We start from the raw sequence: 17,849 nt of genomic DNA, 5'->3' as shown, positions 1-17,849 counted from the left end.
GCATAATGTGGTTCCCTCGGCTCCGGTGCTCTGCGTCTCAATGTTAGTTAAAAACCAGAAGTGAGACTCCGGGGAGAAACCAAGGAGCTGAGCAAGATGACAGACGTGAGCGCGGACAGGAGGAGTGCCAGCATTTTCTCAACGTGCGACTCGTGTCATCTTTAAAAGCAAGAAAGGGGAGACGGAGAGGTGCAGGAGGCAGAGGCAGATAGATGCCAGAGGGGTGTGGGTGGAAGACAAGTGGAGGGTGTAAAGACAAGGATGAAAGGATTAGGTAGGAGGCACAGCGGTGTCGTTTCGGAAACGGAGAGAAAGAAAAATAGGTGACAGAGAGAGAGACGGGAAAAAAAATGTTTCTCTGTATTTTCAGAACACAAGGAAAGCTACTTCCACAGGAACTTAGCTGTCACCGGTTTGGAAAGATTGTTTTAGAGACAGAAACGGGTAGAGTATTGTTTTATATGTGATAGTGACTAATTCATCTGCTGATATTTAGAAAATCTGCAAAAAAAACTCTTTGGTAAAATAACACTTTTGTGTCCTAGAGTGTGCCTTCATCTTTTTGTAATTTACATTTCAGCCTCACAAAGTCAGACAACAAAAAACCACACAACTAGTCAAGGTAAAATAAGAGACTGAGAAATTGTGTAAATAGTTAAACCATAACTGTATGCCTCTTTGAACGTAATTCTTGTCTCTGTGTTTTGATTTTTTAGTAATCGGAAACAGCATTTAAACATTTAATATCTTGTTATAACTGATGGATATAATGCTTCTTGATACATTACTATAAGTCCTATGTGCACCATGAGTGGAGGCAGCTGAATGACAGATAATGAACGTCAATACAGTCAATATTATTAAACTTTAAATGACCTTTTTGTGTGTAAAACTGCATTACAATATAAATGCTAAACAAGGGACAAAGTAAAGCTACCTGTGTCTTTTAGAGCAGACATGTCCTCAGGTCTTAAAACAATGCTGTTACTTCCATAAAGTTGTTTTTTAATGAAACCAACTCAGCATCTTTGAATGTAAAGCTGCCCACATCCTCAGTGTTTTTACTGTATACGCAATTTCAGTGCCACTTGCCTTCAGGCATAAAACCACAGTTAGCAGGAAGTGTTTGATGCCATCCAGTAGAAGGGGCGTTTGCAACGAACACAGCACTTTGACCTTCCACTTGTCACCTGCATTAAGAGTCTGATGTGACCAAGATGTTCGGTTTCTTTATGTTGTGCAAGAAAGAGTGAGTCAATGTACGACCGCAGCTCCTATAGATGAACAGGTTTTGTCATCTTCAGCTCTGGTTTACCTTAACCCTCTTGAACGTATAGACTGAAGCCTCGGTGGTCTAAAAACAGTATCAGTAATGAGCCGAGCCAGTGACAGCCAGGCAGAGGAGAGAACAAACAGGCAGCAGCATTAGTCCTACTTTCACAAAGAAAAGAGAAGGAACAGAGAGAGACACAGATGGAGGGAGAGATGCAGAAACAGACTTGGCCTCTGCCTGTTACTCCTCTGCTGAATCACTCCATCATCTGAAGACTGAACACACAACAGCTGCTCGTCGCGCTGCTGCTCTGTAATGGACCCAGATCCGAGGCGGCGAGAGATATGGAAATTGAGGATGGCGAGAGGGGGGAATGTATGTTTGAGAGAAATGGTCGGGATGAAGTAAATGATAAGAAGGAAGAAGGTTTTTTATGGATCTCTGCTGAACCAGAGTTGACCTCAATATGGGTGATGGAGAGAATTTCTTCTGGGCTGTTTCACCTGGCGATTAAAGCCTGGCTGCGTTCCAGTGTTTCCTTCTTCACATGCACACACATTGGTATGGAAATATTATTCAAGATTTGGTTTAGATTTTTGTTTAATTTGTTTCAACACAATAAACGTCTTTTTCTTCAGTAAAGAAAGAGGACAAACTTCTTTATCAGTTAATATGCACATTTTTATCAAAAGAATAATTCATTTTAGCCGATAAAAAGGGTCAACATGGTAAAAAATGTAATTGTGGGTTGGCAGGGGTCAAAGTATTTTGATTTGTACAAAAACAGCAAATATTCAAAATCAGGATGCTGAAAGCTTTGATTTCTGCATTGTTTTTGATGAATCTTTTAGTTGTTTCAGCTCTAACGCCTTTATTTAGACAGGCGTGTGGATTTAAAAACACAAAGGACCCGACTCTGTTCATGGACTTGGTGCTCTGTGAGATCCAGCGCTGTAAGCTCCATAAATCAATGGTTTCTGCTTGACAGCCGTGCACAGAGTCTGACCTCAACCCCCAACTGACATCTTTAAGATCAACTGCAACGGTGACTGTGAGCCAGTCCTTACTGCACCACCCCCACCGCACCCACCCACCCACACACACCCTCCTCTACAATGCTCCCGGGGCTGAATTGAATCACATCCCTGCAGCCATGTCCCTTGTGGACAGCGTTCCCAGAAGAGCGGAGGCTGTTATGACAGCAGATTGAGGCCAATGGGTTTGGAATTATTAGGAACAATCACATCTGAACGTTCAGCCCGCCTGTCCACATACTTTTGGCCACGAACTGTATGTTTTTCCTTTTTCTGTGAGGTCATTTAATTGAAACACTGGTTTTGAGAGCTGCCAAACAAATAAACTTTGCTTGTTATATATAGAATATGAATTCCTTCAGCTACTTCACATCTAACTCACGCTGGATTTAATCCAGCAGCAGGATAAAGCATACAGTATGTGACGTATTATGTAACGGTTCTCTTTTAGTCTATGTCCATCTGTGAGTCGTCTGTGTGAAATGTTCCCTGTTCGTTGTGGCTGTTTATTTCTGCCCTAATTGTCCAGTTCCAGCATCACTGGCGTCACGGCGTCACTCGTCTGTTGAAGAGCTTATTATTTTGATCCAAAATCACCTCCAAACCTCTAGAAAAAAAATGTGCAGGAAATCCTGCAGGGCTCTGAACGGAACTGAAAATGCTGCGCGTGTGTTGCTTTCTGTTTCCTGCTCTTCCTCTCCCAACCGATCTCCATTTACTGCATAGCTTGAATCCATTTCAAACCGCATACTGATCTGTGAACTTATTGAATTTTGATGGACTGAGTATCCGCTGTGCAACTGAGGTTCATCAAAGGGGGAAAGAAAGAAACAGCTCCTGTGTGAGTTTCTGACTTGTTTTGTCAGGAGAGAAAACAAAACCCAAGTTCAGACCATTAGAACAGATCCAGGATTTCTGAGAAATTCATCCCGCAGTCATTCAAGGCAACAGTACACTGTGTTGGACACACCCTTAGTGTGTGGGTGAGCATGTACGTGTGTGTGGCCCCGTACTGCTGGCATGTGACTGTAATGGGTGGGTCCAGTACAGTGTGTGTACATTTTTCTCTCCCCTTTTGCCTTTCACAGCAAACGAGGAATTAATTCCAAGCAGCATGAAAATGTGCTGCTGTTTTCTCAAATTCTTTTGAAATCAACAAATACTAGAGACCCAAAAATACTCTTCAGCCTCATCCTGAGCTGTCTATCTGTTGTTTTTTTTTGGCTTTCTTATTTGAGCTGCACACACGCTGAGGACAAAAGCAGCAGATACAGTGCGCGACGTAGATGTAATAAGAGCGGCTGCATGGGGCTGAGGAAGAGCTGTGCTGAAGTGGGTCACTAGGTGTGCCAGCCAGGTTTGTGAGTAGAGGGAAGATTTGTAGGAGTGATACAGGGATCAGGTCTTCAACACATGAGAAGAGGAGCTACGCACTAATGGGACACATTTTCATGATTGTGACTATAGGTACAAACAGTGACGTGGTGGTAACATTATGGGCTATGGGGTTGGCTTGATGATTCACCAATGTGGAACCAATACACCGTATTGAATTAGTTGCACTGTTATGAAATTATGATCCAGTGAGTTTTTTGTTATTAAAAGTTGATATGATGATAGATTAAATAAATAAATAAATTAAAGTAGTACAGAAAGGAATAATACTGTAGGTTAAACTCCTCCTCCCACTAATCTAATAGAATATTTTACTGCTGTTTGTTTTTGTGTTTCAAAAAGAAGAGGAATGTATAACTGCATCTGCCCAGCTCATCTAACAGTGTGACATCATTTGAAACTGTAAACCTTATGTACAAATAAACTGTAAGAGTCTTACATACTGAAATAGTTGTTTTAGTTCGTTATGCTGGTGGATGGGAGTTGGTTGTAAAGGGTTAAAGGATGTTAGCTCATAAAGTCTAACATTTTTGGACATGATGCAATGTACATGCTTTTCACTGGACGGGGAAAATACTAGAGACAGCTCCTGCCAAACAACAGGACTAGAGGAAGCTTATCCTACTCATGCTGATCAATTGCATGATGCACAGGATGTATTGGTTGCCATGCCAACAGCTTGTTATAGTAGTAGCCTCCCTCTTGCGTTCTCTTCTTTTAGCTGTTGTATAAAAGCCCACACAGATAGATACTTTATGTATACCTCAGCGATGCTGCCAGAGCTCAGCAAGCAACACATCATATAAATATATTATTGTCACCATCGTGCCCATATTTACTGTAAAGAGTGGCATCCTCAGGATTTATTTCTGTATAATCCTATTATCCCTCTAAGGCAGTGGAATAAAAGCATGACACAAAGTGCCTGCGTACTTGGATGTCTTTTGTGTGTGTGTGAAATACCTTGAAGGAGCTGTGCACGAGGGTTTCGTCCAGGTCGATCACCACACAGTTCTTGCCGTAGTCTTCTATACTGACCTCAGGCAGGAGGAACTTGGCTGGAGGCTGCAGAGACAACATACATCATTTACAGTATAATGCATAGAGGAAACAGTCTGCTACACACGCTCATGGACACACACACACACTGACACACACAGAATCATAAAGTATTGGTGTGATGGCAGCTCAGTGAGGGTGTTGGAGACACTTCCTTGTCCGCTCTGGGTGGCATTAAAGAAACACTTAACAACACTAATGACCTGCAGGAAGTGTCAGTGAATCCGTATCAGAGCTCTGGTGACTATGTGTTACTTCATTTGGACACAGATTGTTGTATCTTTACAAAAAAAACAAATATTTTCTTTTCTTTTCTTTCCTTTTCTTTTCTTAAGATCTGAATTAAGGCTGGGCTACATGGCTGAACTGGCATTTCATGAGAAAATCTTTACAATATCAACATATAATACCCCGTTAAAAAGATGTTCTGAAGCTGCTCATGGTAAAAAAGATGACTGCAGTCACTCGATGACAACTGAGCTATTGCTATGACAACTGGACAAACTCTATTCACTGAGGACGACCATGGTTTTCTTTCATAAAACAACTGCTTCAGAAATAATGTACATTACAATATATACTATAGCCTATCAAATGATTTCGATGCAATAAAGTGTATTTCACCTTAATGCATTTCATCTGACTGAACATGCTACTTGTATTAACCATGTAAACAGGCTATAAAATAAATCAAGTGAGATAAAATTGAATTACCGGCGCACACCTGTGACCAAATCACAACATTGTGCTGTAGCACCTATAATCAAATTGTTAGTAACACGAGGTTCTGTGTCAAAACCTTGTGACAGTCACTGTCATGTCACCAGACATTATGTATTAAAAAACACTTCTTTTTCTACTGGTAATGTGCTGCCTGCTGCCTGTACACGAGTCCCTGTGGATATTTTCTGTATTACCTCATGGTGACTGAGCTCTGTGACTGTGCTGCCTTCGGGGTCGGGTGTGGGGTGTGGGGTGGTAGGGGGGTTAAAGGAGAAACACTTGTGTCCTCTGCCAAGCCGGCCTGGGGTAACAGACAGGCACGGGGCAGATGGTAGTACCATAGGGGGGCACACACACACACACTCACCACATCCATGCACACATACATCCATACACACTGAACAGATCTATATAGAGGTGAAGAGCAAGGACTCCGTCTCACACACACATACAAACAGACACACACACAAACGCACACGTTATTATCAGTATGCCAGCCATCTTGTGTGTGTGTATCCGTGTTTTAGTGTGTTTTGGCCAGACTGACTGTATCTCTCACGTCGTATCGCAGACTGCATGCTGATGTATCACAGGAAGAATACCCTGTGAGCAAGGACACGCAATGACACACTGTCAGGCCATGATGAATGTGATTTACACATGCATGTTGAGCAAAGAAAGAAGGACTGACTGGGACCGTGACCTTTTCACCAGTTGCTGCACTGTGATAAGAAGCCCCATCACATGAAACCACAACCAGGGGGCGCTCTCCCAATCTAATACCTGCGAATCGCAGCAGTGCACCATGATCACTTCTAACAAGTCATTTCATTTGATCAGCGGGAAGCAGAAAACTCCCAACAAATGTTGAAAACGATTGTTTGTTGGGAATAAGAGGGACAACGGGACTCCAGTGACCTCCCATAAACCGTGCAGGTAATACTTTAATGTCAACACTGAATCCCTTGTGATGGATGGGCTACCCTCATAGTGTTAGAATTCAGTATCAGAGATAAGGAGACAGTCATTTGCATTAATGTAAGAGATCAAATGTTACCATGTAATTACCATTTCCACTTATCTTACTACTGCACCTGAGTATCAGTTAAAATCATCATGTAAATGTAAAACCTTAAATTTTCCATTTTTATTGAAAACATCCTTCCTCCCTGTCACATTACCACATATTCAATGAGCTGCATTATTGTACGTTTTTTTTAAACATTAAAAACTAAATGTTACTTATTTACAAAAAGTATGGGATATATTTGTGTGTGTATATAATTTTCTGTTGTTTTTGTAGGTTTTTATGAATTTGTGATGTCTGTGTGTCCGAATACGTGATTTATGTTTTCGTTTAAGTTGAGCTAAAAGGTTGTGTCTCTACTTTGGATAGTGATGTGGTATTTGTGCAGGGAAGCTAAAAACCTATCTGAAAGTTGCAGATGCATCCCGTTTGTCTGCTGACTTGACCGATGTCGGTTCCAATGTTGCTTTACAATGAACCGTGACAAAGACGTGACCTGTCCAGGTCATTTTGAGTTATTTAAGTTGCCTGGAACCACGCTGGGAACACAAAGAGCAGACCTCAACACCACATGTACTTCCTGCCGCTGAAGGGAGGTGTCTGCTGGGTGGTGTAGTTTAAAGCTTGGCTGTGATGTGGGATGCTGTGAGTGTGAATATCCTAAATTACTGTAAACCGCGGGTACCGTGTACGGTCCAAAATAGCTAAATTAATTGCTGTTTCAGCACAAACAAAGCAGGGATCAGATAAATCCCCCTTTTTGGTGAACGTCTGACAAAGTACCGAAACCAAACCCCATTCTAATGGACTGACAGTGGTTCATTCACCGCAGAGTTCATAGCCACAATGTAATCTTTCTCGGCGTAGACAGATACTTAATTTAATCAAGTCTTTTAAGCGCGAGTGATCCATTTGTTGACCCAAACTGCAGCTGTAAAGGTCTAGTACAAGATTCAATAAATTTGATCTAATAAGAAAATCAATCTCATGTTCTATCCCAGTGATGGGAGAGAGACTGGAGAAATGGACAGGGGGGGCAAAGCAACAAATAAATCATATGATAATAAATGGATTTAAATGACTTCTTGCTCCCAACTGTGTGAGCGGAGGGTAAGCGGCGCGAAGCAAAGCCTTGGAAACCACATGATTATCAGAATGGGACAGTACGGCATTTCACCTGAGAGCAAAGAAAAATCACCTCTGTGTCAACATCCACATGCAGCTAGAATGATGAAGCACAGCGAGCGGAGCGAGGACGCTACTGTGATGGAGCGAGATGAAGAAAAATGAAAGATAATAATACATACACTGGGGATGGGGATGACCTGGACCTGGTCACACTGGAGAAAATAAACAGAGAGAGAGAGAGAAAAAAGAGAAAGAGATTGAAATAGATCGGGTGGAAAACCAGAGAGAAAAGAAGAAAGAAAACAAAGCAAAAGAAAAACAGTGAAAAAACATTGTCGCGAGGAAGAAATCGACAACATCAATATTCTAATCAACAAATGCACAGGGAGAGAGAGAGAAAAGAGGGAGAGGACAGAGAGAAAAAAGGAGGACATATAGTACACATGGTGATACAAAGTGAGAACAACTTGCTCAAAAACAAACAGAGCTGCCATAGTAACAAATATGGCTGGCCAGAAATCCAGCAACAGTACACTGCTGGGAGGGACCGCGGGCAGGAGCCCAGCTCAGAAAATCAGCCCCACTCTATAACAAGGCTTTTTATGGCGAGGTTCGCTAGGTTCACTCTAAATTAACGGGAACTCATTTGTTAAGGAGGGGTCCGGAGCGGGTCAGAGCTGACCACATGTATAGTGTCTGTGAGGGGCCACGCATTCCTCCCCTGAATGAGAGACATTTACAGGTAAACAGGAGTGGAAATGTGATACGATTCTGCTCCATTTATAGCCCCCGTGTACCTGCCCCTGGCAGCAGAACGCCGTGTTTGTGGAGGAGCTTCGGGGGTTTCGGCGCCTTTTCCACGGCCAGAACCCTTCGCTTCACACATCCTCACTACACTGGTCAGAGTGTGTGTGTGAGGAGGAGAGGAGAGGGAGGGGGGGGGGGAGGCGTGGGTGCCAGGCAATCCATCACACCGGACACACACAAGGCCCGCTTTATGGGGGATTAAAGAAGCAGCAGTTTGAGTGCATGTGTGCGTGCGTACATGTGTTGTCATGGGTGTAACGGCGAAGGCTCGTGAAAAGCTTGTGAGAGCATGCGCCAGAAAGAACGAGCAAGCGAGCGAGCGCGCGTGTGTCTCCTTAGCTTCTCAATGTGCTGTGCTGTGCTGCGCGCTCTAAGTGTGTTATTTTGTGTGTGCCGTTGTGTGCGTAGGCAGATATCGAAGAATGCAAGATGGGAAGCGAGCCCGTATTTTCAAGCAGTGGATGGTAAACAAGCTCTGGGTTCAACGGGTTTGAAGCAGCTGGAAAAATTTGTGGAGGGAGCTCAGTGAGGCTGCACAGCACAGCGCCTCGGCCTCAGCTCTCTGCAGGAAAACACAAACTCTAACAAGCTCACTGTAACAAAACCAAACAAATGTTACTTGTTACCGGAGCTCTCAAGTCTAGTCTCTGGCTAGGATCTCTGTAGTGAAATATTAACTAATTCCCACAAGATTTTTTTTTTCTCATGTGGATGCAAATGGTATGTCAGTTCAGTTGGATTCTGGCCAACTATGATGTGAGAGAAAAATGAGCTTCACCTTGGGAAGACTGCCATTCTCCTCCGGTGGTGGGGGCAGAGAAAGTGTCTTGTTGTTGGCGGGAGGTGGCTCCACGTGGTAGTCATTGTAGTTGCGGAAGCAGCAGAAGAAGGGGCTGAATATGCTGCGGCTCCGGTGCTTCTTTAGGCTGCTGTTGGACTGGGAGACTGGAAGAGATAACAACCACAATAGACACAAGAAGGAAGGTTAGATTAGGGAGCTTTGAAGTTGACAGACAGTGATGGAGGAAGTAGTTTCTTTAGTAGCAGCAAAACAACAACAAAAAAATCCTTTCTTAAAAAACTCTTCACATGTCCTAGGGTGAGATCAAGATTGGTACCACTCATGGTACCACGCAGCTCGCAGTCAGTTCGCTTAACTGCCTACCTCCATATATTAACTTTGCTAAGCTCTCACCAAGAAATGGCCCAACACATTAACCAAACATAAGACAATTACATTTTTTTTTTTTTTTTTTACAGATGTGGATTTTAATTTTTTGTAGTTTTTCCATTTCAAATCTTTGTGTCAAACTAAGTTAACAGCTGGCCGTAGCTTTGTATATAATGGTCAGATATGTGAAGTGTTACCATCTAACGCTAAGAAAAATTGACGTAAAGAATACAAAATAAAAGAACTTAATGAGGAAAATGTATCCCATACATTTTTATATATTATTTAAAATATTTGCATAATTTTACTTAATCCAGGTTTTGGCAGACATTGTGCATCACAGATGCCTATTTTATGTTTTGTGTGTCACATCTTATTTTGTAGAATGACCGGAAGCTGCCAATTACATATACTTAAGTGCATTATCTGAGTTGTCAGTTACATTCAACCACATTTAACTAACACTGACAAACAAACAGCCTCTTGACTTAGAAACCAATGCTGTTTTAAGGCTATCTCGCTACAATGTCACCTGTTGAGAGCAGGTGTCATATTTGTTTAAAAACCTCCGTACTAATGAATGCTGCATCTTTGAAACAGAAAGACACAAGTGATGCTCAGAGATGCAGACAGACTGCGTTTCATATGCGTCATCGCATCATCGCAACAAAAGGAGCTGAGATGTATGTTGTACAACACAGTGAAGCATCGGGTCCATGCAATAAGGAGCATGGGGGACAAAAATAGCTGTCATCAGACGGCCCTCTGGGAAGGCAGTCCACTTAATTAATATCAGATTGGGATATGACAGCAAAACAGATTTATATCATTTAAATGAGAGAAAATGGAAGGAAATGTGACAATATTATAAAAAATAAAAGAGAATGAAATGCCTCTTATATGAAAGAGATATAAAGATAGAAGAGAGAGCAATCCAGTCAGGATTGAAATGTGCAGTAATCACACAGCAGACCCAATATTTAAATCAGCTGAAATTACGAAATCATATGACTATATGCAAAAATGATGAAACCTTGATTCATATGCATGGCAAAAAGCACTGATCAGTAGCCGAGCGCGGCGAAGCTCCAGGGATAAAACAACATACACATATAGGTCCCTGGTTACATCATCCCTCCTTCCCTGTCTCTGAAGTCCATGGCCTACTTTCACACTGAAAGAGGAGAAACAAGCGGTCTCGAATGGTCTGTGGGCCTCCACGGATTATGTTTTTTTATATTTTCTCTTGGTGAGGATGAGGGGATAAAAATAGAATTTTAGGCAGCTACAGTACAAAGGCTAAAATCTGACAGTGCAATTATCCCAAGGTGCTCCTGAAGTTGAAATTCTGCCACTTTAATTGCTTTAAAGGTAATTTTCAGGCATGGAAATTCCAAATCTGTTTGGGACTTTGAAGTGTCCATGGGCCGACTTTAGCTGGAATCATCGTTTTCGTGCCTTGGAGTGGCCATCACACAGTGTCCCTGTTTGCTGCAGTCCTGTTAACGTGTTCATACAACCGTGTGACACAGGCAGCCCAGTTAGCCATGCATGATGAGGCTGTTTGCAGCTTGCTCCTATTCCGAGAGTCTTCAGATTGACATCTGGATCTATCCTTGGGTTCCTCCGTCTGGATCTGACAGGCTGCAGGCAGTTCGGCTTCTTTGTTCTCTCCATCTTTGTAGTCCAAAGCTCGCTCTTGCTCTCGCTCTTCCCTGATAGATATTCTGAAGAAGCAGTACTTCAGTAAACAAACACAGCTTTATGGTCTGGAAAGGAAGGCAACATGCTGTGTTTGGTGACTGAAAGTGATCCTCTGCCCTTGCAGACTTGATTCACTCACTGTTGCAACAGAAAACTGATAACAGTCCACTAACCACATACAGAGCCTATATTTCTCTCTGTCTGAGGATATTAGCTGCAGGACAGCAGGAATCCATCTGATTACAGAAAAGGAAAAACAACACACACTCAAAGCATTAACCCCACAAGAAACAAGGTCACAGACTTTTCACAGACACAGAACTGAGAAAGTCTCATTTAACTGCAAAGTTTGTGTGAAGGAATTAAATACATGAACTAAACTTTGTATTGTGGCATAAAATTCAGAGATCTATCAAATCAGATCAGGTTTAATTGTTGGTGGGTGGATGAATACCATTCATGGTGCTCATGGCACAGGCTAACACTTTTTTAAATGCCTTTTATCAAGAAAAATAAAATAAAACAAAAAATGTAAAACTGTAAATCAAGACCTTTGAGTTTTAGATTCTCAAATTAAATTTGAAGATCTCAGGCTGAGCCTTTAAGTATTTCTCACAATTTCCTGACATGTTAAACTAACTGATTAATGTATTAATAGTTTTCTAAGTTGTGTTTTTTTTTTTTTTTTTTTATATAATTTGTGACTTTTCATTGCTTTGAGCTCCTCAAACTTAATTTAATTGTATTCCATTGCATTTGGGTGGAGGCAGAAATCTGAGAGAACGATCGGCTGATCAAGCCACAACTATTTTCATGGCTGAATACCATGGCTGGTAACGGAGGAAAAATGCTTGTTTGAAACTGGAGTGATTGGACGCTTTGACATTGTAAGTTTCCAGCTCCAGAATCATCCCTCACTCTCCCTAAAGTTGGCCTCAAATGCCTTGATGTCATTCTTCGCTCCTCCATTTTGAGACCGTCTCTACATTTTCCCGCCCTGGTCCGCTGCCCCGATCAACTGGCCTGAAAAAAGCAGGTGGGAGTGGAAGAGAGAGAAAAAAAAAGAGAGAAAAAGAGAGAAAAAGTGAGAAAGAGAGAAGAAAGGAGAGGGAGCTGGAAGGGGGAGAGAAGGGCGTAGAATGGGTGGGGAGAGTTACTGTGGCGAGACAGCCTATACTTGGGTCTGATTCTTACTCCACCCCCTCCTGCAACACCACCCTACACAAACAGAGCTTTCCTTTCTCCCTTTGACACAAATAACATGGCTGGGAGTTGAGTGCTGCCGGAGACTGAGCAAATACACACACACACACACACATGCAGTGTACGTATGTTCACATGTTTCGGCAAACGGCCACGTGTACAGCGATCTATACTTCACACTGTGACACATACGAAGCACACAGGAACTTTTTTTTTCTTTCAATGTCCTTGCTCAGGAATGTGAGTGGAGTCAGCTTGCATTGCATAGTAACGCAGCTTTCGTCAGCTCTGAGAATAACAGCAAAAGGTTAAAGTGCAGCATTTGCCATTAAGAATACTGGCACCAAACCTGCACAATCTATAGCAACACAACATGTTAAATCTAGAAAATAATAAGACACTGAAGCACCCGGACGAGGAAAGACGTTGGTTGATGGTCAGCAGTCTAGTTAATAAGAGATAGACCACTTTTAAGACCGGCATGCAAGCAGCTTTATCTAACAAAAGCTCCCTAGAGAGAGAGAAAGAGAGATAGAGAGAGAGTTATTGGACCAAATCTGTTGCATCCTCAAAGCAGGTGCACATTATTTACCCACTGAATCCACTTCATTGGATTCAGCATGTTCCCTTGATCTGAAAGCTGTGAAAATGGCCCTTTAAGTCGGCGCCTGTGTCAACGCTGCTGCTGCATGAGCGTTAGGTAACAGTGATAGAAAGCTCGCTAGTCAATCAGAGCCAGCTGGGCTCGGGCTTCTCTGTCACATGTTCAGGCACAACCACTAACAAGGCCGGAAGAGGGAGAAAACGCAGGAAATTCTCAGCATTCCTGACAGGAAGAGATAATCACCCCGTGACCCACAGCGTGGAATAATGCCAGGCTCAGAGAGGGAATATGATCCCCAGCTTAGCTCAAAATTTTTGAGGTGGCCTCCTTTTACTGTAGCTTTAAAAGCACAGAATATATGTGAGCAACAAGAACACAACACGACATGTTTAAAATATGGTAGAAGGTGGAAGTTTAGCTGTGTCTTGTTTCAGTCAGTTACGGTTTGAAGTGAAGCAACACATTCGGTCCTGAGAGAGGCAAGAATGCTGTGCAGAAAATTTGATAAACCTTGTATATTACAACTTTTATTACATCTAACTTTGTGGCTCTGGCTGTTATTTCTATCGGGACAAAGCTATGCTCAATAAGGTGAATAGAGCTGTGAACAAAAATAAACTTGCAGTTTGCGTAATAACTTCACCACTCAAAACTTTTGCTGATCATCTAACTTGTGTTTCTTGTCAGACCTCTTTTCCCCAGTGTCAGCTGTCAACTTCTAAGTATCATGAGTATCGGTGATGGGCAAATACTCATTAAAAACAACATAACTCTGCCAATTACTCAATTGCAAAAGTAATTTATTACATTACTTTTGTTCCTGAGTCTAGCATGTCAAAGGTAGATTTAAACAATTCCATATCATCTTCCTTAACTCAGTGCTGAGATTGGAAAACGAGACACTGTGCCTCACTACTTTCCAGTTTTTGACCAGCTAAGCTTGAAGTGAAGTCCTGTCCTAAACAGTGTTGTGCTAGTTACTGAAAAATAGTAACTAGTTACAGTTACTAGTAGTTACTTCATAAAAAAGTAACCAAAAAGTAATGCGTTACTGAGAAAGTAACTATTTCGTTACTTTAAAACGTTTTTCCAATGCATTCCAATGGTTGATTGAATTCCCCTCTCAACGTCATTTTAGTTCTGTCCTACTCATGCTGATGAAAAAACGCGTGATTTTATCTTTTACAGTCTATGATTTTTATCTGTAAAATTTTACCATCATCATCATGCTACAGCAGCATGACCTACAGAGCTGCAAAAAAACGTATATTTGACCGAGTTACATTCAAGAACCTGTTTTCAATTACGTAGCCTAATGTAAATTCACTCGAGTAATTTTTTCCGATCGGTCAGCTGTGTTTACCGTTTCAGGTTCGAGTCCGTCTGTCGAACTCCAACCGCTGCTGCTTGGGTGGAGTGGGTAACTTACTTGTGTTTGCTCGCTGTGACTCTCGGATGCTGCGTAGTGATGGTCCTTTGACACCGAGGCTCCGACACATGCGCCGTAGCTCATGAAGCAAATTGTATCGAACCAGTGTGCCGAGGCGTGGTTTGGTCACGTGACTTGTGACGTATGAACCACTTGTATGACGTTTGAAGCAGTTCAGTGCTTCAGACGTCAATCGAAGCACCTGATTGGTTCGGTTTGTCATGTGAAACACCTGGCGCACCAGTCCAGGCCAAGCACTTTATGTGCACGCCGGCATCCTCTGTCCCGTGCGAACGCACATTTTCGAAGGCGGGGGAAATATTGTGCAAGAAGAGAAATCGCCTCAACCCCCACACTGTGCCTCAACTTTTGTTTTTAAATAAAAATTCACGACATGTTACAGAAGCACACCCTCTGCCCAGTTCTTCAAGCACAACATCTGCACTGTCTAAGCACAACATCACTGTCTAAGCACAACATCCTTACATAGGCCTAACCATGAATGATCAATATCCCCCAACCTTGCCCAAATCAATAATTTGAAAGGAGGTCTGCCATCAGGTTATAAAATTAATAACTCTGAATATTTCCTGGAGTTGCTACATGTGGTAGTGCAGTGGTTAGTATATCAGACTTTACTGCAAGCAACCTAGGCTCGAATCTTGGAAGGGTTTTTTTCTCTCTCTCTCTCTCTCAACGTAATCCCTGATCCTGACCCTAATCATGCTTCTCGCCGGCTTCACATAGCCTACAAGATGCAAAAGGAAAATATACACCCATCTACTTGCAACGTTTCTGTCATAAAACGTTTAGACTTGTTAAGACTAGTAAACATTTTATGACAGAAGAGATAGAAGGTTAGGGTGGGAATCGAACCCCGCTCCCCCGCATTTCAAGCCATATCTCTCTCCACTACCCTATGCAACCCAATCGAAACTAACACCACCCCAGTGCCGTTCCGACGTTAGTATGATGATACATCCACGCGTTAACCACTCTTTGAATCAAGTTGGTGTTTCGGTTCGGAAAGATCACGTGACTAGTGACGTATGAACCACTTCACTGCTTCAGTCGCTCATGAAGCACCGTTAATGTTTTGGTTGTCTCGGCTCTCTGTGGGAGCTGAGCTGAGCCATCAAAGCACATACAAACTGAGGCGACAGAGATTTGGTTGTTAAGTGTAGCGTCAGGCCGTTAGCCTATCAGAAATGGAAGGATATTACTAAACCATGGTAGGTTTGGAGGAGTGGGAAAGAAAATGATTGAAGCGTTCTAACATTCATACTTGTAGGATTTGAAGAAGTATGAGCATTAGTACAGCTGAGGTTGAAGACTAATAAATATAACCGTTTGGAAATGCTAGTCAGATCAGTGGCGCATACAGATTATACACGCTCGGTGATCAGATGTCCCGGGATCGAATCTAGGTCTTGGCGCAAGAATTATAAGTTATATCACGTAATTTTAATAAAGCTTATCTAGTTTGCAATGACATCACTCTACACCATAAACTGTTTGGACTTGTTTCATAAGATAACGTGTAGCCTATATGAATCAATATATGCCAAAAAAGATACAGAAGTCTTAGCCACAACTTAATGTTGATTTTATATTTTATTGTCTCATCTTAAAACCATACATAAATGTAGTGTACTGTTGTTGAACAGGAGTGTGCGTGGCAACTCAAATCTCACACAATCAATGAACCAATGAATGACACGTCTCAATTGCACTTCATTTTATTGAACACTAGATGTCATACTGGAGCGACTGTGTCAGTGAAGCCTCGAGTAATGAACCATTACTCGAATAAGGTGTCGAAGCCTCAACAAAGCCTCGGTTGCCCATCACTAATGCTGCGTTAGCTAACGTTACCTTAGCTCGCCATCATGCACTGCCCTATGGCACTGCCCTGCCGGGGGGCGACCGCCATTCCGAAGGACCGCCATTCCGACGGTCTGCCAGTCCGAAAATTCCCGAAGGTCCGTCATTTCGAACTTCCCGAGGGGCCGCCGTTCCGAATGTGTTTTATTTTGAAAATTGACCGGATTCTCTCGTGGTTTGACTTCCTGCCCGGCTTGACACGACGCGCCGCGGGACAGTCTATGGCCCGACCGGCCCCTCCCCCTCCGCCTCCGCCTCCAAAGTTTCACCCAGGTGCGAGTCTGATGCATTACATCCATGGTCTGATGCAGCCGCGGCACTCCTGCTGAAAATAAATGTCCTTGCTCTGTGCTTTGGTTAGGTTTAGGCAATGTAGAAAGGAGTTGGTTAAGTTTAGTAAAAAGGTTAGGTAGAGGCCAATAAAATCGCAGTTAATATGTATCTCCCCCGGGAGTCGAACCCTGATCCACCGCGTCAAAAGAGGATGCTCTGACCACTACGCTACCACCGCAATTAGGCTTGTGTACTCCGTGCCGTAAACCATTCAAGATTTTTTCAGGTTCGGAATGGCACCCTTTCTTTCAGGTTCGTAATGGCACCCTTTTCCCATAAATAATTAAGGGTCGGCATTCCGACAAATTAAAGTAAACGTTCGGAGTGGCGGCCCTTCGGAATGGCACCCTGGAACCGCCCTGCCTTGTCCAGTCCTCTTCATGGAGTGTGTTTGATTCAATACATCCATGGTTTGATTACGTGTGAGACGCTAGAGGGCGCCAAGTGCTTTGTTTTTCACAGTGCTTTGTCTTTCTTTCAATTCAGTTAAACTTTATTGATCACTAAAATGTTATGGGAACTGTGTGCCGTTGTAAAACCTCACCAAAAGGAACGGAGTAACGCAGCATTTGGTAACGAAAACTGAACGGAAAGTTACTGAATTAAAAACAACAACAACGCGTTACATTATTAGTTACTAAATAAAGTAACGGCGTTACTAATAACGCGTTACTACCCAACACTGGTCCTCAACTGTTATGGTTAAACTGTTGGAAATGTTGTAAACTTGCTACATTTTCGTTCTTAGACCAAAAACTCTGAAATCTGCCCCCAGACCATGGATGTATTATATTAACCCCAGACCTGTATTTTTAGCTCCGTATCATAAACAAACTGCATTCATGCTAGCACCTCAAAACACGTACCTGAGCAATGCGCGAAACAGGAACAGGAAGCGGACTGGAATCTACGCTGCAATTAATGATCAATGAACCATGAACGAGGAACGGCAAAGACAGCAGCAGGGTCAAAATGCAGAGTTCAACTGGACAAGAGCTGCTGGTAAAGACAACAAGGTCAGTTACGCTTTTATTTCATTATGCGTGTTCTAATGCTGTTAGCATTAGCATCAACG

The 17,849-nt window shown here is 42.6% G+C and overlaps 1 protein-coding gene across 2 annotated transcripts in view; it reads right to left on the bottom strand.

Annotated features, from left to right (window-relative positions):
* ctdspla (CTD (carboxy-terminal domain, RNA polymerase II, polypeptide A) small phosphatase-like a) overlaps nucleotides 1-17,849 on the bottom strand; it is a 33,903-nt gene that overhangs the window by 3,415 nt on the left and 12,639 nt on the right. The window contains exons 2-4 of one of the 2 annotated variants that reach the window (XM_083995372.1): nucleotides 9,225-9,391; nucleotides 7,819-7,851; nucleotides 4,666-4,767 (exon numbers count right to left, since the gene is read on the bottom strand). In XM_083995372.1, the coding sequence (XP_083851498.1) occupies nucleotides 4,666-4,767; nucleotides 7,819-7,851; nucleotides 9,225-9,391 (302 nt within the window). The remainder of the gene's footprint in view (nucleotides 1-4,665; nucleotides 4,768-7,818; nucleotides 7,852-9,224; nucleotides 9,392-17,849) is intronic. The other variant, XM_083995373.1, reaches the window with a different exon arrangement.

Source organism: Trachurus trachurus (assembly GCF_905171665.1).
Source record: "Trachurus trachurus genome assembly, chromosome: 20".
Lineage (NCBI taxonomy): Eukaryota > Metazoa > Chordata > Actinopteri > Carangiformes > Carangidae > Trachurus > Trachurus trachurus.
Note: the sequence above shows the minus strand (reverse complement) of the source record. Positions and strands in the feature narration are given on the sequence as shown.